The sequence below is a fragment of the Apium graveolens genome, unplaced genomic scaffold, assembly GCF_009905375.1.
Source record: "Apium graveolens cultivar Ventura unplaced genomic scaffold, ASM990537v1 ctg5090, whole genome shotgun sequence".
Taxonomy (NCBI): domain Eukaryota; kingdom Viridiplantae; phylum Streptophyta; class Magnoliopsida; order Apiales; family Apiaceae; genus Apium; species Apium graveolens.
Genome location: NW_027418810.1, coordinates 54,793 through 77,270, shown reverse-complemented (window position 1 = coordinate 77,270; position 22,478 = coordinate 54,793). Strand labels below are relative to the sequence as shown.

The 22,478-nt window shown below is 34.0% G+C and overlaps 1 protein-coding gene across 1 annotated transcript; it reads left to right on the top strand.

Moving 5' to 3' along the window:
- The first annotated feature begins 287 nt into the window (after positions 1-287).
- On the top strand, positions 288-1,655 carry LOC141702437 (uncharacterized). Its single transcript, XM_074506117.1, has one exon. It carries the CDS (start codon positions 288-290, stop codon positions 1,653-1,655), a length of 1,368 nt encoding a protein of 455 aa, XP_074362218.1.
- The last annotated feature ends 20,823 nt before the right edge of the window (positions 1,656-22,478 follow it).

Below are 22,478 nucleotides of genomic sequence, written 5' to 3'. Positions count from 1 at the left end.
TCAATCTTTACAGCTATATTGCTAATTATTAAAGATTTCTTATTATGAGGTATGTGTTTGCAACATTAAAATTATAATACATACAACATGATAATTTTATATTTAGAAATAAAACATGATAGCTATATTGATAAAAAAAAATTATTATTTGAATTCATTTCAAGATTTGGCTCATATATTTACTAGTTAATTTTATGTTTTCACTTTTTTGCTTTAGACATAATATCAATGTGTTTATTATGCAAAATTAAATGAATAAGTGATTAATTTGTATACGTGCATTGTAGATGTCACCGGATCGAAGTTGGATGAGCCATAGGGATAATGGTAGAGGTGGTTTATTTGATGAGTATAAAAGAGGTGTTGATAGTTTTGTTGAGTTTGCGCAAAGAATAAAATATTCTGATGGAAACATATTATGTCCTTGCAATGAATGTAAAAATTTATTGTGGAAGACTGAAGACGAGTTAAAAATGCACTTAAATCGATTTGGCATTATTGAGTCGTACACAAGATGGTATTTTCATGGAGAAAAATCTGATTTTCACAACCATTATTCTATGAGAACCAATAAGAATGATGAAGATGATGTGTATGATGCATTCGAAATGTTAAGGAACCTTGGAGAAGAACAAAATGAAATTGAAGATATGGAAGAAGAACCGAATGAAGAAGCATCTCAGTTTTATAATATGTTGAATCAGACCTCAGTACCGCTTTCTCCTAATCATGAAAAAGATTCAAAGTTGTCATTTGTTATAAAGTTGTTGCACTTTAAGAATAGACATCATTGTAGTCAAAAGGGTTTTGATGAGTTACTTGAGCTAATTGGATCTGTTTTGCCCGATAAACATACATTGCCTAAAAAATACAGTGAAGTTAAAAATATGGTAACTGGGCCTAATATGGGGTATGAGAAGATTGATGCTTGCGAGAATGATTGTGTGTTATTTTATAAGACTGACGCAGACAAGTTGAAGTGTGATATTTGTGGGGCAGACAGATATAAAAAGATGAAAGATGAAAAAAAGAAGCCATTTGCAAAAAAGATCTTACGGTATTTTTCTCTTACTCCAAGACTTAAGCGATTGTACATGTCAAAACACATGGCACAATATATGAGGTGGCACAAAAATAGAGATGTCGTTGAGGGGCAGCTAACACATCCTGCTGATGGAGATGAATGGAAACAGTTTGATAGAGCATTTCCTTCATTTGCAAATGAGGTTCGTAATGTCAGATTGGGACTTGCAACTATCGGATTTGAACCATTTCACAATAAACAATCAAAAAACTACAGTGTTTGGCCTATTTTTGTTGTTGCGTACAACCTTCCGCCATCTATGTGCATGAAAGATCCATTTATATTTATGCCTCTTATCATTCTTGGGGACAAGGATCCGACAAAGGATCTTAATGTTTATCTCCGACCATTAATTGACGAATTAAAAATGTTGTGGAACACGGGGGTAACAGTATTCGATAAAGCATCACACTCTAATTTTGTAATGAAGGCTGCACTATTATGGACTATTAGTGATTTTCCTGCATATGGCATGGTTAGTGGGTGGTCAACACATGGAAAGATGTCAGGCCCAGTCTGTGTTGGGGATGTAAAAGGGTTTCAACTGAAGTACGGAGGAAAGCCCAGTTGAAACCCTAGTTATTTTCGAAGGTCTAGAATTTTTTTAGAACGTGGTGATCCTTTGAGAAAGAATAATAAATATGGTGCAAGAGAAACGAGATCAGTTAAAACTCATTATTCCGGTCAGGAGATGAAGATACGTTGTCAACGTGTTAAATTCTTTCGACACGGGAAAAAAGCTTGACGCAAACCTGTTGGTTTTGGGGTAAACCATAATTGGACTCATATGTCTATGTTCTGGGAGCTTCCTTACTGGGAGGTACTTCGACTTCGCCATTGTCTAGATGTCATGCATACTGAAAAAAATGTATTTGACAACATATTCTATACAATTTTGGACGATGGTGATAATTCAAAGGAGAACCTTAAATCAAGAAAGGATTGTAAGCATTTAAATATATGAAAGGAGTTATGGATTCGAGATGATGGTACAAAGCCACATGCAAAATATGCTCTTACAAAGGAAAAAGTCGATAAATTATGTAAATGGCTCAAAGATTTAGAACTTCCAGATGGTTGTAGCTCGAACATAGTTCGGTGTAGCAAGGAGAAAAAAGGAAAATTTAAAGGTATGTAATCTCATGATGGTCATGTAATTCTACAAAAACTTTTGCCTATTGTTGCTCGTGACCTTCTTCCTAAGTCGGTTGGTGAAGCTCTTATTGAGTTGTGCAATTTTTTCAAAGATTTATGCTCTACATCGTTGAAGAAACGGGATCTTGAAAAGATGGAGAAGGATATCGTAAAGATATTATGTAAACTTGATTTGATCTTTACTCCTGGTTTCTTTGATACAATGGAGCATTTACATGTTCACTTAGCAACATAGTGTAAGCTCGGTGGCCCGGTCCAATATCGGTGGATGTATTCCTTCGAAAGATACTTGGGTAAGTTGAAGCTAACAATAAAAAATAAAGCCCTTATGGAGGGCTCAATGGCGGAACGCTATGTCGAAGAGGAGCTTGTAAATTTCTGCTCACTTTACTTTTAGCCGGGTGTGCCAACTATACATAATCGGTTACAACGTAATGAGGCACCACATCAAAATCATAATCCGCATTTATTAGAAGCTTATACATATCCAACGAGTACTATTGGAGTAGAGAAAAAGGCTTTAACTCAAAAAGAATTTGAGATTGTGACTTATTATGTCTTGATCAATATGCCAGAGGTTGCAGAATACTTGGAGTAAGTATGTCAATGTTTTGTACTTTATATTTTGTATATTGTGGATGTTAATTATTTTACCATTTTTGCTTTACTAATTTCAGAGAATTCGAAAATTTAGTGTACGGGAAGAAGCCACACCTAGACCCTTCAATCTTCGAAGCATACGCAAAGAAGAAATTTATTCGTTGGTTTGAAGAAAGAGTATGCATATCAACAATTTTATTTATCTTACCACTTTTTTTATTTTCTAGATTGAACTGATTGGTATTTTCTTATTAATGCATTTAGGTAAGAACAAATAAAGAGCTTGATGACGAATTCAAGGACATGATTCGAGGTCCAGTACCAATTGTGCAGTCGTATCAGGGTTGTTATTATAATGGCTATAAATTTCTCTGTGTTGGCTATAATCAAATAACTTCTCCAAATTCGGGCATTTGTGTCCTTGGTATTAACTGACCAATTTAAGTTGTTTCTCTGTATAACATATTTTTCTAGTATTGGGACTGAAGCAGGTACTTGTACACATTGCAGGTACTTGTTACAATGAAGTGGGTGGCAACTATTAGGGAAAGTTGGAAGAAGTACTAAAACTGACTTACTGCAATGATCACCATATTATGCTATTCAAATGTCACTGGTTTGATACCACAAGGAATGTAAAAGTGGATAAACACAGGATGACAACCGTAAATGTCAAGTCGCAGCTAAATGCAGAAGATGTGTTTGTGTTGGCTAGCCAAGCCGCACAAGTTTATTATGCTCCTAACATCAATAATCAAAGTTCTCAGTGGTACACAGTGGTGACAACTAAACCCCCCTCTTGATGAAACTACCTCATCTTTGGATGATGCTTACCAGGAAGAGGTGTCAAATGCATCAACGTCCCAGGTTGAACCAATAATTATTGACGATCCATCAAATTTTTTCATTGATTGCAGAATTTTTGGAAATAATAATGAGAATTTGTCTGAAAATGAAGAAGAAAATGCTACTGACAACGAGAATGAAGAAGAAAATGCTGCTAACAATAGGAATGAAGAAGCAAATGTTACTAACAATGAGAATGCTGACTCAAGTACTGATGAGATTAGTGAAAGTGATGAAGATTCATCATAATTTTACTTTGTTATGCATCTAATCTACCAAACTTGTATAAATAATAAAGAAATATAAGGTTACATTGTTATTTACCAGGTGATTTCTCTGTTAATGTTTTCCTGTTTGCAAGGTGTTGAGATGCAAAATGCAGGTGTGTTGGTATTTTCTGTTTCGCGGATCATATACAAGCAGCTCTTGCCATTGATATAATTGTTTAATTTCTACAGGACTTTTCCATTGACTATTCTCAGTGAAAGACAAGAATTTTTTTAGTATTCCAGAGTTTGATAATGATGCTGTCAGATTTCAGTATTTCTAAATTTCATATTTTATTTTTTTTGAACCTGCAGTTTTTGGTGTTTCAGATTGTTGGAAAGCATGATTTAATACTGTATAATTTTATATGATTTCACTCCTTTTCCTATGAGTTTAATATAGTTTTAGATTCTGTGTGATTCCTGGTTTCCCTGTAGTAAATTTCTGCAGTATTGTGTAAGATTCTGGAGATTTACTGGAGTGGAGATTTATTATTGTATATAGTAGGAAATTAAAATCTATTGAGTTTGTTGTGTTGGACTACAAAAATTAGTGATTGCAGATATATGATCTATTTTTTCTATATTTCTGAAATTTAAGGAACTTCAATATGAGGGATGTCCCAAGTCATCCTCACTGTCAAATTTAATGTTTTCTGACTGTTCTGCACTTCTGCTTATGTGGCCTTCTAGTGAGTTTTTTTTTCTATTGAATTTTAAAACCTTGTTAACAGTAATTTGATGTCCTATGTTGCTATGATACTGATTGCAACAGATATTCACCTCAGTTGCAGCCAAATTTGCTCATTTCTGCAACAAATTCTCTAATTCAGGTTATTTATTTTTTATTTATAGATGAGGTGAAATGTGTTGGAAAATCATTTCAGTTCCTAGACATCGATGATTAAAGCGTAGAGGACCAGAGGTATGTACTATAGAAAAAAGTTCTCCTGGACATCCATGGTTATTATATGTATTTATCTTATGTACTTGAGCTCATAATATGCTGCTGGTCTTATTCACTTAAATTAGTAAGTACATATTGTTGTGGCATAACTACAGATATGCTTTGCCTTGAGATTAATTTTACTCATTATGTTAGTCATACGATGAGATGTGCATCTATCTTAATCTTACAATGAGATAGTTTTAGAAAACATTATACACATTGGATTTGACAAACATATTTTGTTCATGTTTTTTGTACTTCTTACTTCCTGTACCTTTTATATTTTGCTTGAATCAGAAGAAAAATGTGACCAATTCTTCTGTAGTTCCTTTTAGTTTTTACAGCCACCAAGTAGTACAAGTTAAAAATCAGTTTTTGTCTAGTATCTGGTTTGGGTGCTTCATACAGCTCTTGGTGAATACATACCATTTCATGTTTTCTATTGTTTGATGTCCATTGTGGTCAGGCCATTGAATGCTTATACATTTTTCTCTTGCTCTTATCATTATTCTCTAAACGTTGAACTTGTTTAACCTGGTTGATTCACTGGGCTCCCTTGTAGTAATGCCTTTGGAGATCCTCAGAGTAGCAGAAGAAAAGGCCGGAACTTTGTGACCACTGACAGATATTGTCTGCAAATCTGGAGTCCAAAAACCATACTCCAACACGAGAGCATTAGCAGCAGCAAAAGGCATGTGCAAAGCACTAGCTAGAAGAGAGTGAAACTCTCGACTTGAAACACCTTCAAGGGAGATGTTGTTCAAATTTTTGATATTTTTGATTGTGATTAGGATTTGATCGAGTTTGCTCAATTGGACTTCTGTCAGCTGAGACTTTTTGTAATCTAGAATTGCATATATAAGTGAAGAAAGTGTTCAAGTAAAAGTACTCTGTTCACATAAATGATTTTACTCTTATTGTAATTCATAACACCACGCTAAATCTAACAGCTAATTAATTATTAAAACTAGATCTTTTCGGATCTATTTTATGTTTCCTACGTTGAAATGTTGGTAACCCCATGTGATTATTCTGTTCTTGTAGCTAATTTTTTTCAGATTTTATTGTAAAAAGTGTAGGTACATAAAGTTTGCACTGAGTTTGGTGATCAGGGGCTAGTTTGGAGTGCAAATAAAAGATCAAATTTTTGCAGATGTTTAACTGGATAGTGGCCTTCCAGGAATTTTTGGTGGATGTAGAATCATAGATGCTTTGCCTCATGGTCCCTCTTATTTGCATAATACTCTGTTTTGATTTATACTCTGTCCCTTAAAAGAACTGCACTTTTCTTCCTTTTTTTGTGATCACCATAAAGTTTAGAGAGAATGTATGGGTATTTGTTTGTTAAAGGTTAATGCAAGGGTCTGGATCTTTTATAATTTTTTTTTTGGTATTTAACTACGAGGAGACTGGTGTCAAAAAACAACTACCAAGAGAGTGATTCTTGGATTTTTGTTAAAATTTTATTTACTAACATGGCTACAATACTTTCTTGGTAGATTTGAATTTGTTTTAAGAACAATGTTGGAATATTTGAAATTTTTTGTATAATTTTAACAAAATCTATATCTATATAAAAAAATATATTATAAATTTAAATTTAAAATTTTCAATTGAAAATAAGATTAAACATATTTTTAAATTTAATGTAATTAAAATTGTGAAGAGATATTATAAACATTTTAAAATTTGAAATTTTTCGCTATACTTAATTCTATCAAATATAAGTTTTCTGTAGGTGAATGTATCCCCGAAAATTTCGTACACAACACTAAAATTTTGTATTTGTGTTTACTTCTTTGATACACAAACATGAAAGTACACTAACACGAAATTGCACGAACTAATTTAGTGTTAACTTTGAGTTTACCCTGGAATACACCCCATGAAATGAAACAAAAAATTGAAATTAATAAATATTATAATATTATATGAATACATATTGTACATATATATCTTTTATACAAGTAAATATAAAATAGTTTTATGTTTAATTTTAAAGTTTAACAAGATTTAACCACAATATGAATCTTTTGACTTGTTGATTAAAGACTTGACTATTAAAAGTACTCTCTCCCAAATTAAATGAAACGAACGAATTTTCATTTCTAGGTAAATGTGATATTCTGATTAGTGTTCGAACACTATTTAGGGTGATTGAGATCTGGTTTGGTTGGGTTCGGATTAGAGGTCAAACCTAAACCAATCTATATGTTGTGGTTTTTAAAAATTTTAAACTAACTCGTGCCCCAATTCATTTAACGCGAGCCATGCGGTATGATCTTAGATATTTCGGTTTAGCGAATTAATCAGTTTCTGAATGGTAATACAATAATTATCATTAGTTAAGAGTATTAGTGAATGCATTAATAGCCTGCAAATTTTGATTTATTAATTAGGTAATGATAAATGATAGTTCTTCGATAATACTGATAAAAAACTTGCACTAATTGAATAACAAGTGCAACCAAATAATTAATAGATTTTTCAAATAGATAAACAATGAAATAGGTAAATTTGTACTTCATATTAAACTAACAGGTTTTAAATAATGACAAATTCGATAAAGTTCGAATAGGGAGTAATTATGTTGACATTATAGAGATTCAAGATGATCTCTTGAGCTGATATAGCTACTAATTTAATGTATATATTTATTATATATATACAATTCGGTATGACAGCTAATTGGTTTATGATAAAATCGGAATCAAACCACGAATCTTGGTTTAATAGATGAGGTGAATCTGAATCACGAGACTAGTTTTGGTCAAGATGTTCAACACTAACCATGATCACCATAGTCGTATTCTCTTAATTTAACTAATTATGATAAGATAAATTAACACCTTATCCAAAAATTAATTTAGTTCAAAATATTACTAAGAATTGTTAATTTTACTTCCAATAATTTTGGAAAAAATATTATTTAATTATGTCTCATTAAATTTAATAAATTTTGTACCAATATTATTATTATTAGTTGTACAACCATTTTCCATTTTAAAAAGTTAAAATTCATATTACCTATTAAACTTCTCTACCTTTCGGAATCCATATTATCTCTATCTTGTTTTGTAAATTAGAAAACGAGTATAGATTTATATCCCTAATAGATAATAATTTTATATGCAATTGAAGTAGTTAAATGAAATGGTTCTGGTAGAAAATAAGTGACATATATGATATAATTGGTGACATCTGACAAAATATTTTAAATAATATTTTTAATGTAATATGTAAATATTTTAATATCTCAACAATATATAATCTCAACAAACAAAAGTATGATAAATAATATAAAAAATTAATATAAAATAGAAGTCCAACGACTTCGTTCACTTTGAATGTGAGAGGTAGTTTTCTTTTTCAATCGTGTGTCTTCTCCTATTCCCCCACTAACTATTCTTAGAACTACTACTGTATTCAATAAGCTCTCTTGGCGGGTAATATTTTGGAGGCAAATTGTTATTATGAGGGAACTATTCCTTAACGTAACTATCTAAATTATAGTTTCTTTTGTGATTCCTAAATAGTCAGCTCACCAATTTTATATTTTGTGTTTAAATATATGGATCCTTTGAAAAGAATTGTTCGAATCTCAAGTTGTGCTCAAGCCCTTGACAGAACTAATGTTTCGGTTTTTTAAAGTCTTAGAACTATTGCTATGGACGGACAAACACAGGTATTGGAATGTTGGTTTATAAATTTTGGGTTTAACGGTTTTAAATGATAAGGGATGTGCTCCTTTTTTGCTTGGACATCCTACTAAAATTCTTATTTGATAATAGCTTTTTGTTTCGTTTATTCTCATAACTAGGAATATAATGTTTAACAAAGTTAATTTAATGTTTATAAATATGGGATAATTGTGTGTGTGTACAAGTGTTTGTATGAGTAAAGAGTTGGTTGATTTTCTATTTATGTTAGGGACGAAGTGTTTTGTGAATGTTAAAGAAAAATTTTCTACTCGTACAGTAGGGTTGGTGAATTTTCTATTTATACCTTCTATTTGTGAAACAGAACACTATCCTCATTTTTGGCACAATTATTTTTAAAACAGTGCTTCACTGGTGTTTAATAATATTCTGTAGCTTGTAGTTTATTTTCTTAAATTTTATATGTTGATTTCGTATATTCTAGAAATAATATTTATTATGAATTTATTATCATAATTTTTTCAGGTGTCAACGGTATATATGTTTTTGCTGTTGTCGGTACTAGTTATGATGGTTGTCCCAGTAATAAGATGGGGGGCTGGAAATGGTATAAGGGGAGGTGGAAGGGGCAGTGGAACTACTACTGCTAGTAGACAAAATAGGGGTTACAGGGGTGAATGGTCCACGAGTGAGGAAACTGGCCGGGAAAGGGGTAGGAAAAATGGTAGCAACGAAGACACCTCTAGCCTGTGGACTCATTATTTCGAGAGGGCGGACTGGTCAGTATCCTGTGGTGACTTCCACAAAATGCCCAAAGATGGTGAACCAAAGAAGGGAATTGTGGAGTTTACCGAAAAATAGTAAGCCTTCTTTTTAATGAATTTTCAACATATCATTTATTTTTAGTGAAGCTAGATATGTATTGACCTGGAAAGAAGTTATTGCACCTTTGTTTCAATGTGGTATACGGTACACTAATAAATGGAAGTTTTTTTTCATGTATGGTGGAGAACTACAGAGTACAATTTTCACATGCATATCTTCTTTAATACATAGTTACATACCAAACTATATTGTGTTTTCTTGTAGCCTCTTTTAAGTATTTATTTGATCACTCGCCGAATGCAAGTCTTAAGTCACATTGTGCTTTTATTTCTTGAATATATTTATGGGCCTGGGAGTGCAATTTGTTAGTTCAATCTCACATACATAGATACACATGGGGTTTCCTAAACACCTTTTCATTTTCAAGATTAATAATCTTGATCTTCTCCACCTAATACTTTTTCGCATGTCATTATTGCCGAACAAATCTCCACTGAAAATTGTTAGTATAACATAAAGAAAACCTCTGAAGTACTTTTAATGAAGATAGAGGGCTGAACATGACATTTATTTTTTTAATAAAATATCTTCTTCAAATACCTCGACAATTCTATTGTTTATATTTTGACACATGATCATGATGTTTTTATCTTCTCCTTAAGTCATTTTGCAGTCTTAATTAGCAATTATTGAATCTTTAGTCAATTAGTACATTAAAAAGACATTGCAAATATCTCTTAAAAAATTACGAGGAATGGAAAAATATTGTAGCAAAAGGATCATTTGAAAAGTATTCCAAAGATCTTAGGTAATTGATCGTTATTTTGGGCCTCATAAATGTGCAAGTATTTTTCTTTTAGCGAAATCTTAATTTTTATTCGAGTATAGTTTTTCTCATGCTATTTTAGCTATATTTATAAAACAGATTTAGTGCAATTGAATCTCTTTTGTATTTTATGATCTCATTTTTATGTTAATAATGATTAACACATTTTTGTAGCATAAATAACAATACTCAGAAAAAGACTCTGAAAGCCATTGTGAGAGCTCCTTGGCCTGTTGGGCCAGTACATACAGCTGGTAAACCACGTTCTGATTTTTACGACGACACTTTTTATTCAAATGTAATTGAGACATTTGAGGTAATGTATAGTGCATCCTTTTTTCTATGTAGATTAGTTACAATATATAGTTGTCAATATGTTTGGTTAAAGTTTCTTATTTTGTTATTCACTGGCAGAAATATTATACTATCAGTAAGGAACTAGTCCAGGGGAGGCGCGATATAAAATAAAGGAACATTTGAAAAATAATTTAAAAAATTTGTTATACCGCCAAAAGGAGAATGCTGATAAGAGGGTAAATAATGGGCCACCAGGAACAACAGGTTGGGATGTTAAACCTCTACACCTGAATAGATGTGTATGGGATTCACTTTGTGAATGGTGGGATACCCAAAGGTTGAAGCCCATGTCTATTGAGAATAAAGAGAATCGATCACATGGTGGTAAGATTGTGCACACAACTTGGGCAAAACCCTATATCATTTTCAGAAAGGTAAGTAATTACATTTTATGTCAAACTTGTCCTTTATCATAGATGCTCGTAAAAGGTTAACTCAATTGGGATATGAAAGAAATTATGGAATCAGAGCATGTTGTGACAAGTTACATAAGTGAACCTTTTTCTACTAATTTTGTTTCAGATTCCAGATACTTTATCTATTTTATTCTATTTTAGACACAACTTGGTGCAAATTATTTTGTCTTTAAACTCATATAGTATATTAAATATATTTAGTCTTTAAAATCATATCTTACATATTACAAAATTATTTTAAATTTATTTTGGGTATTACAACAATAAAAAAACTTAATAGTGTTGGTTATAATACTTCTTACGTGTAAAGTATGATATTTTTTCCTATTTATTTCCATTATGTAATTATATGTATTTGTAAGTTAAAATATGTGATGAAATACTACTACATCATTTTACACGAGCTCGAGGATGTGAAAAAACGCCAATTGACACTTATTGAGTTTTATGAGGCTACCCATGAGAAAAAAGGAGATGGTCAAGGTACCTTTTGGACAAAGGAGTCGGAAGACATGATGGTATGTTTTTCCAGATTCCAACTATAAGTTTTAGAGTTTTTTTAATGTAATTAGAGTAACCATCTACTTAATGTTTGAGACCTGCTGGTAAATTTATAGGAGGAGTATAGTCAGAGTTTAGTCACTGAGCGTGCAGGAGGAAACGAGGATGAGGCACACACCTCTCCTCATCTATCCCCGAGTAAACGCAGAAGAGTTGAGGCTGAGGTGGTTTGTCGAGCTACAAAAGGGCCAAAAAACTAGACTTTTCATAAAAGGTCGCTCAACATTTTCCGAAATTTTTGGTCCTGATGCATCGTCCTTAAACCAGCGTTTAAAACCTCAAACCGAGTCTGCACGCCTTCCAGATGGGTTACTCCAGCGTGCAATTGGTGATGCTGCGTGCATTGTTCATGCACTTGATACGAGAGGTAATGATAACAACACTTCTGTACCTCGTTCAGAGCTTGATCGCGAGATTCAGAAATTCGCAGAAGTCACACTCCCTAAAGTTGATGTTCATTGGACTGAATACATCCGTGTTGCCTCTAGTGTGATTGACAAAATGCTTGACAAGTTTGGAAAGACTATTAACGAGGTATTAATTTTTTGGTTTATTAAGGTCTTATGCGATTTAAACAATATGTTTTCTTATTTCTTTCATGTTAAAACTTTACATTACGCAAAAATGAAGTTTACATGGTAGAATTGTTTATAACACTTATGTAGTTGAATAGAATTACCCAAAAAAAAATAGTAAAACTGATGTAGATCTTAACAATCATACCACATGTTAAGTAAGAGGAGATAATGTAAGTTACGTGGCTTTTCTATGGAACTTAATTAGATATTTGACATTGTTTATATGCTAGTAATCGTTGGACCTTAGATCAATAAGTGATTGTTATGGCTGCCAAAAAGAATTACTACTAGTCTTATTTAATTGGAAATGTATTGCTTTGTATCAACTCTTAACATCTGTTTGTTCCTTTTTTTTGTAGGATACCAACAGGGGAAATCTCAACCTCTCTGATGATGATATTTTTGCTTAGTATGCTTTTAGGTTGGCCAGTTGATTTGTTTTTCTTTTCTAGTATGAACTATAGTTATATTAGTTTGTTAGCAGTTTAGCTTTTTATTTAGTAGGTTTCTTGGGACTAGAGACTATTTATTATTTGTTTGCTTATTGATGACTTTTTATTATTGATTTAATTTACTATATGACTTTTTTCAGTTAATTTAGTTTCAGTAACATTGAATTGCATTTTTACAGTTTCATTAATATGGCATTGGGACATGTATTTAGTTTGGTATTATTATATGAATGTGGCAATTATTGCTCCTATTATAACGTCAATTATATGTGACCGATTCCGATTAATTAACTTAACCAAAATTAATTATATAAAATTAAATTTTATTAAAAATATCACATATACGTCATTAGCCCTGTCACATTTAAAAATTATTAAACATGACCACCTCGGTCATATATTTAAATTAAGCAGGAATTGTAAAAAAATAGAGGGAAATTCAATTTTTTTGTTAAATTTTTCAAGGTATTTAGGAAAATATATTTGTGATAGATGATTCCGTCACATTTATAATTATTAAACGTGTTGGGTAAGCCGATCAAATTTAAAGATTAAATGTGACTGATTTGTTAAATGTGATGACAAGAAATGTGACGGATTTGCGTTGGTCACATTTCAGCTAAATGTGACGGAAAATCTATTAAATATGACGGACCCGTATTATATGTGACAGATTTTTTCCTTCATATTTAACCTTTATTCTTGTAGTGATCCACTGTTAGCCAATTTTCAAGATCAATTGGCACCATCTTCCTCGCCAGCATGCCAATATGAGACGGCAAGGAGTCCCTTGTATCACCAATGGGAATTCCGATTCGGTTGAATCTGATTTTGAACTTTTGCCCTTGAGCTTTCTTCGTCATGACCTTGTGCATAGCACAAACACCACGTGCTGCTCCAGGTTTTCTTTTCCTAGATTCTGTACTTGTAACCGTCTCTTGTGGAACATCAGAGTCTACCTTTTTCCATCTTCTTCAGGGTCCTTTGTAGGTTGTGCGGCATCCAGTTAATTTTCTAGTGTCAATTGCTTCACATCAGTTTGCTTTTCAGGTTTAAATTGCTTAACTTCCAGTTGCTTTTCTTCATTTTTCTCACCGCCCTCCTCTGTCACTGCTTTTTTAAATATCAGTGTTCTGGTTGCTTCTTCCCCATTCATGTGCTTGCAATTCCTGAAATACATGGTGTACGTAATTAGCTATATATAATAATCAACAATGGGAATAAGCGTTCTAAATGCATTATAGTAAAACATAAAAAAATAAATAAAATAAAGACTAGGCTCATCTGCATCATCATCTACATCTACTGGGACATCTACTTTAGGGATTTGAGAGCAGAATGGAGGATTTTGCAGTGTTGTGTCCCCTAAATTGTCATCATTATACACCTCATGGTAATCTCGATTCATGGAAGTTAATACAACTGACCAGGTAATATCGACTGGATCGTCGACATAGAAAACTTGCTTGACATGGTCAACCGATACGTACTTATCATTTTTGTGACCTTGTCGACTAAGGTCCACAAGGGTGAAGCCGAGATCGTCGACCTTGACACCTTTATCGCTATCTGCCCATCTGCACAAGAACAGCGGAGCCTTAAATGCACGGTAATCCAACTCCCAAATTTCTTCAATAATGCCATAAAATGTCATATCGCTCTCCACAGGATTTAAATCCTTGGCACTACTCACTTGGAAAGTCTTACCAACTAAAAACACGCCACTGTTTTGGACCACCCGCGCATTATCTCGGTCTTTTGTGAAATATCGAACCCCATCAACGAGAAAGCCTTAATAAGTCAATACGGAAAAAGACGCTTTGCATGCACACCATCTTATCGTTTCAGGAACATCTTCTCCATTCCTTATCATTTCACTGACCTTTTTTTAAACCAACTAGAAAATAACCGATTGTTCTCTCCGATTAGCAATTGCACGGTCTTTTTTTCCCTCGATAGGTTTCTTCTAATAATTCCTTGTGCATCCTAGAAATAAAAGTATTAATAAGGAAATACCATAAATACTCGATAAAAGAAGATTGAGACAAGGGTTAATTGATTTAACTTACGTGATGTATGGATACACTTCCGAGTTGTTTTGAAGAACATGTAGGTGTGCCTCATCTCGCTCATTTTCTTCGACTGACTTTATTATTGCAGGAGATAACGGACCATCAAGTCTGGCTTTGTCCTTCGGAAGACCTGTAGTAGTGCAACTCTGCCGAACAAACTCGCTACAAAATTCTACAGATTCTTCTCCGAGATAGCTTTCAGCTATACAACCTTCCGGATATAAACGGTTTCGCATATAACTTTTCAGCACCTTATTGAACCGTTCAAATGGATACATCCATCTGTAAAAAACCGGACCACACAAATGCAATTCTCTAACCAAGTGAACCGTAAGATGTATCATTGCATCGAAAATAGTGGGAGGGAATATTTTCTCCAGCTCGCACAAGGTTAATATTATATCTGACTGTAATTTATCCAATTTTGATACCTAGACAACTTTAGTGTACAAAGAATTGAAAAAGAAACACAGCCTAATGATGCTAACCCGGACATTTTTTGGGAGAATTCCACGAATTGCAACCGGGAGCAGCTGTTGAAGTAGTATGTGACAGTCGTGAAACTTCAGCTCAAATAACTTCATATCAGGCATCGAGACACAATTTTTTATATTTGATGAATGTCCATAGGGAAGTTTCATTGATGACAATGACTTTAACAGTTTTCTTTTTTCTTCCTTTGAAAGAGTATAAGTAGCAGGGGGCATGTACGTTCTCCATGCTCCTACTTTTTGTGGAGCCAAATCTGTCCTAATGCCCATTTCAACCATATCAAGTCAGGAGGCCTCGCTGTCTTTAGTTTTAAATTTCATATGTAGGAGTGTCCCAATAAGATTGTCGCACACATTCTTCTCGATGTGCATAATATCGAGACAGTGACGAACATCATGAAACTTCCAATATTCTAACTCAAAGAAAACTGACTTTTTCTTCCATGGACAGTCGACCTTTTTGAACTTCGTTACTGCATTCCTGAAAGAAAATTTAATCGGCTCATGCTGCCTTAACACCTCTTCTCCAGAAAAGATTTGACGAGCATTTCCTAACTCTTGTTCACCATTAAAAGCCATCTTTTTCCTCCTATAAGGATGATTCCTAGGTAAATATCGACGATGGCCATGAAAACACATTTTCTTGGTATGAGGTAAAGACTTGGCTATGGTATCGTCGCCACAAACTGGACAACACATATAACCCTTGTTGACACAACCGGACAAGTTCCCAAAAGCGGGAAAATCATTTATTGTCCACATTAATTTTGCCCTCAATCATTTATTGTCCACATTAAGCGTCGTACACATCTGGTTCACCTTCTTTCCAGAGTTTTTTGAGATCATCCATAAGTGGTTGCAAAAAGATGTCAATGTTATTACCTGGCTCTTGCGGACCAGACACTAATGTTGTTAACATCAAGAACTTTCTTTTCATGCACAACCACGGAGGAAGGTTATATGTTGTCAACACTACTGGCCAACCGCTATACCTATTATTCATGCCATTATTATGGGGGTTTATACGATCTGCCGCCATGGCTAATCGAAGATTTCTCGGCTCATTACCAAATTCTGGCCATTTATAATCGACATTCCGCCATGAAGGAGAGTCGGCTGGATGACGAATCTGCCCATCTTGACTTCTTTGGTTAGCATGCCAAGTCAGAAGCTCAGCGGTAGAATTCAACTTAAACATTTGTTTAAATCTTGGAATTATTGGAAAATACCACATAACTTTAGCCGGGATGTTAACTCTCACTTTACCATCCTTGCCTAACTTCCAGCGAGATATATGGCACTTGGGACATTCGACAAAATCATAATTTACACCTCTATATAGAATGCATTCGTTCGGACATGCATGGATCTTAATATATTCAAGACCTAAATCAGATAGGGTTTTCTTAGTTGTGTATGCATTACTTGGCAAGATGTGATCTTTAGGAAGTAAGGAGCCAACGGAAGAAAGTAAATCCGTAAACGCACTATCACTAATACCAAATCTTGCTTTCCAGTTATTTAACTTGAGCATCGAATCTAATTTACTAGAATCGCTGCCTTTAAACAAAGGTTGCTCGGCATCGGCCAAAAACCTCTTAAACTCCTCTGAATCCTTATCACAATCATCACCCAAATTACCCCGGTTATTATATGCTGCTTCACAGATATCACCTACCTGTAATGCAACAAAATTTTCTTCAAAGTTCTGTTCAGTATTTTCCGAACACGGAGGTGGCATTGTGCTACCAGTCGATGACCTACAGCTAGCTTTAGCTCCATGCCAAATCCAATCGACGTACCCTAAACTAAAACCCTTTTCATATAGATTCCCCCTAATGAATTTTACCGAGCATTTCTTAAAATTGCAACAACGTGCACATGGACAGGGTATCATCTTAGGATCCTTACAGTTTTCTTCAACAAATATCAAAAACTTTTCAACCCCAATTTCATAGTCTAATGAATCCCTATCTGCAGATATCCATGACTTATCCATATAACCTACCTGATCATAATTTCAAATATTAAATAAAAATTCATAATTTACTAACACCTAATCATTTTCTTGAGTATATAATAACTACGCATAATTTTATTCGGATAATGGCAGTTATTAAATTATCATGGGTACCCATTTAACAAATTATGATAAACCTATCATACCATATACAATTACATTGTGTTCCACTAATTTTTTACCTTTTTTAACGAATACCTAAATTACAATTACGACTAGTTCTCCTCAAAATCATTAACATCTCTTCTGTATTTCACTAATTTTATACCTTTTTTAACAAATATCTAATTCGGCTTGTGAACTTGTTCACAAGCTCATACACAACACAACTGCCTTCCATAAATTGCACAGTTTATATAAATAAAAAAATTGTAAAGCCCCATATCAGCACAAACAGACAATCAAAACAGAAAGAGGATTACTAAAATACATACACATTTTAAAACATACAATCAAAAAAGAAAGAGGATTACAATCATTTTAAATAACATTAGCACAAATATATCAACAAAGCCCCATTTCACACAAGTAAAAATAATGCAGGCACATCAATTCACAAAGATACACAAACTTAGTAATAATCCGACTGTAAGACACACACATCAATCAAAACTCCCAAAAAATCAAATTTAATTGAAAATACACTTACAAATTAGGGTTCGATTTCAGTGAAACAGAGCTCGATCTGTGTAAAACTTGCTTGATTAGGGTTGTATGAACACTTCTCAGGGCTGCATGTCAACCTTCTTGCTGGATCTGTAATTATAGGGTTTAACTTTGTTTTAGGGCTTGTAACGGGTAGAGGTGAAAGAGAGGGGATAATGGTAGTTGAGAGGTGAGAGACGGAGACGGAGATGGAGAGAGAGAGAGAGAGAGAGAGAAGTCGGAGAGGGAGAGTGTATCGAGAGAGAGAGGTCGGGGAGGGAGAGCAGTGAGAGAGAAGGGGGAAATGAATCTTGTTTAAGTAAAAATTTCCCCCGTGTTTTTTTACTTGTAAAGGGGGAACAATTTGTTCCGTGTTTTTTTAATTTTTTAAAAAGCAGTTATATACAACGGTCGGCCATGAAACTGATGTGAATAATGCTGTTTCACATCGGTTTGAGAGTAACTGATGTCAAAATTTGGTTTTACATCGGTTTTTTTTGTAACTGATGTAAAAAGTGTGATGTCTATTCTAGTTTTTCACGTAGTGATAGTAGAGTGAATGGACCTTTTTTCAGTAAAAATAGGGATTGCTACATGTAGTGGAATAATAGATTGAATGGACTGCAAAAAAGTATCAGTACTTAGACTTACAGGGAGATTAACAGTACTTGGTACATCAGAGTTTATCAAATTTTCAATAGACTATTAGTTAACAGCTGTTTCATGTGTACTCTATGCACCTGTAAAATATAATAATTATCACTTAATCTCTATATTCATTTAAAGTAGTCTCACTACTCCTCACACCACACAGCTCATGACTTTTAATAGTCAGAGTTTCCTCACAAGGATTACTAAATCCAATCTCTCATCTACCTCTCCTTTTTCCAGGAAGGATCCTGCCTCTCTTTATTCTACTTTTCTCTAAATCTTTTCACACATCTCACAAAATAGCTCAGATAATTTGTCCTATAGAAATAAGAGGTGGCTAAAGAAGGGTGATTTGTGGTCATATAATTAGAGGTATTCCTTAAATAAGGTCTAAAAATAATCATACCAACATGATTTAAAATATACATAATAAATGCTAAAATACCAAATCAGTATTAGGATAAATACCGATAAAGTAATAACAATATTTGTACCTTGTGAATCTGAAGATGCAGTTCCTGTGCAGAGATTCAGTGGTGGTACTGATAAAACATCAGTAAAAAGTAGAGATGGATGAATTCTGCCTTCAGCATCTATAATTAGAGTAACTGCAACGGGAGTAGGGCCTTCATTGCAACTTTGATGCATTTGTTCTTGTGTAGATGGAGAATTAGGAGTTGCTGGATGACTTTGACCACCAGGTTCTTGTGTACTCTTCTCCATAATAGTAGTAATAGACTCCTGTGCAGACTCTTTATCTTGCCATTATTTAATGGACTTTTCAGACAGAGGCTCTTGTTTTTAAATATCTGCTGCACCACTTCGAGGTGCAGGTTCTTATGGGATTGGATCAGAAGATGCAGTTGTTATACCCCTTTGAGAAATAGGTTCTTGTGTGCTTGATCCAGGGAAGAGACCTTTCTCTTACAGCCTCTTTACACTAGCTTCAACTTGCTCATGAGATACTTCTCTTACTCTCTTGCTATATTGCTTTATTAGAGAATCAGACAGTTCTACAGGTGCCTCAGCAGTTGTCTGGAACTCAGGATTTAGACTGGATGCACTTTATGTCTCCTCAACAATTTCTTGTTTAATCTTGAACAAGTGCTGATTGTAATATACTTTGACCAGTCTTCTTTTTTTTGGCCTGGGGCTTGTACCAGCATCAGCAGCTGTGCCCTTTTCAGTTGGTGGAACAAATGGTCTTGGAGAAGAATCAGATGAAAGGTTTGGAAATCTGAAAGATAAGGTAGCATTATCCTCATCTAAATCTGATTCTAATCCAGCAAGTACAAGTTTCCTCTTCACAAATGCTGAAGGTTTAGAAGAATGAGGAACTTGAGATGCTTCATGTTTTGACTTAGCTACAGCAGGATTTGTAGCTCTCTTAGCCAATTCTTTCTTTTTTTTACAACAAGTGTCTTTTGGGAGACTCCTGAGGTGGCTTCTGTTTGAGATTGTTGTGGTGGTTTAATTTGTGTTTGGGTCTATGTGTGGGTGGTTGTGCTGGGGTAAGCTATATGAGGGTTTCCAATGGTAATTTCCTGCAGCTTAGCACTATGGCTGTTAAGCAAACCATAGGTTTCAGGGAGCCTTGCAATGAGCAAGTTCCTAGAAACCAGTAGCAACCTCAAAGGAGCTAAAATCAACCGCTTTTCATCTTATAAAATTCAGTTAGAAAATTCCCTTTTTATCAATTTAAACACTGACACTATTTGATTAGAGGAGATAGGGATATCATAAAAATAAACATTGAAAATCAACTGATAGAATCTAGCAAGATATACTATATTTCTATCATCATTTATCCTATCACATATAAAAGACAAGGTACTCTACCATAATCATAATTTAAACCATGAATTAGAAAGTACCCTATTCGTTGTTGAAAATTCGAAGATTTGTTGTTGAAATCCTTTGTGATGCAGTCAAAGAAGAAACTCCATTCCTTCCTAAGCCCATTCCTTTTTATTTGACCAAGGTTCTTCAAATCTTTGTCATAGCCAATCTCAGTAAAGAATCTCTTCATTTCAGTATCTCCAATCAATCTTATGTAGGAGGTATGAGTAGGCAACTGTAATGCATCCCTTACAGTTTAAGGAGTTACAATCCTTGTCTTATTATCAAATTTAAATCACTACAAGAAAAACGGCATCAGACAACACTTGTCAGACAACAGATGAAAAAAAACCGTTGTCCCGAAATAACAGACAATAGTTTTATTTTACCCTCCAATAACCATTGTGTAAACCAGATTCACACAATGGTTTTATGAACCGTTTTGAAAAAAATCACCAAAAAAAAGAGTTTGCACAACAGTTTTTAAGAACTATTGTCTTCATATGTTTCATACAACCGAAAAAGTAACTGTTGTAAAACATGAGACAATAGTTTTAAAAAATTGTTGTTGGTAGACATTTCACACAATAGTTCAGAAAACTGTTGCTAAACAATGCACAACAGTTTGTAAAACCTATTGTTTTAATATGGTTCATACAACGGAAATATTAAACAATTGTAAAATATAAGACAATGGTTTTATATTTCCATTGTTGTATTCCGTTTCAAACAATTGGTTGTGTTTGCATTGTGTCACACAACAGTCCCGGAAGTGCTGTCTTTAATCACACAACCGTTTCTGCCTTGTTGTCTATGAAATATTCAGACAAGATTTTGTATATAAAACACTTGTCTATACCACTGTATTTTTTTAAAAAAAATTGCCAAAAGAGTGCATCCCTTTCATTTCCAAACAACTAATGGACATGAAAACAAACATATTATCCATTTGGAGCAAACATAACAACCACCATGAACAACAAACATCACCAAACCAAAATTTTAAAGTTATACATAGCAATAATGAAATATAAAAAAAAATCAATCTAGTTGAATTTGTTCATCTACATCCCTGATGTAACTAGCATCATCATCAAAATCATCATCTGGTAAGTTGGGCATAAAAAACTCAGACTGAAGCTCTACTTCCACGGATCCCTCATTTTCATCTTCGCTATCATCATCGTGTTTTCTTTCAGGAAAATGTATATCCTAATTCATCGACCTTGATTCCTCTGTTCATATCCACCCACTTCCAGAGAAAAAGAGGGATCCTAAAGCTGTTATAGTCCAACTCCCATATAAAATTTATAACACCGTAGTATGTATGTGATGTAGGATGAATATTTTTGTCCGTACCCTGCACAGCCATTGTATCAGCATCTATACACACTCCACTACACTGAACTTGACGCGCATCATCACGAGACTTGGTGCTAAATGTAACCCCATGCACCTTGTAGCCACTGAATGTAGGCACATCGTTATTAGGCCCCTCTGCGACTCACCTTATATGTTACGGTACCTCCTTTCCATCTAGTAAATTTGATGTAATCTGTGAAAAATTAAATTACACATAATTTTCAAGGTTTCCAATAATAACAATGGAGGTAAATGACTGAATATTAACAATTAAGCAAACGTAATACCTTTTCTTTAAACCATTTTGGGAAAGTTTCATTTTGCTTATTCTTTAGCCAGATTTTGTCATTTCCATGTTCCAGAAATTGGTCCATCAAAAATGACAAGTGTTCACTTCAATTAAAATGGCAGATGTAAAGAATTATGACATAGGTATGGTTATAACTAAACTGCGCATGAAGGATAATAAAAATACTTACTCAAAATATGGCACAACATCCATACTATTTTGTAGAACACACAAATGCGCAAGGTGCAAATCTTTGGTGCTCGGGGTGATCATTGTTGCACCAGATAGTGGTCTGCATATTGCATCCTTTGTACGTCTGCCATTTTCTAGAACTCCGACAGTCGATTCCTCAAAGTTAACCAAACACTGAACTGCCTCCTCAACAATATATGCCTCAGCAATACACCCCTCCGCGCGAGCCCTGTTCCTTACATATCCTTTAAATGTTTTCATGTACCTTTCGAATGGATACATCCACCTAAGGAAAATTGGCCCGTATAGCTCAACCTCTCGCACAAGATGAATCGAAAGGTGA

Bases quoted from the DNA above. Each gene is read 5' to 3' on its own strand.
- LOC141702437 (XM_074506117.1), top strand. From the start codon at position 288: ATGTCACCGGATCGAAGTTGGATGAGCCATAGGGATAATGGTAGAGGT.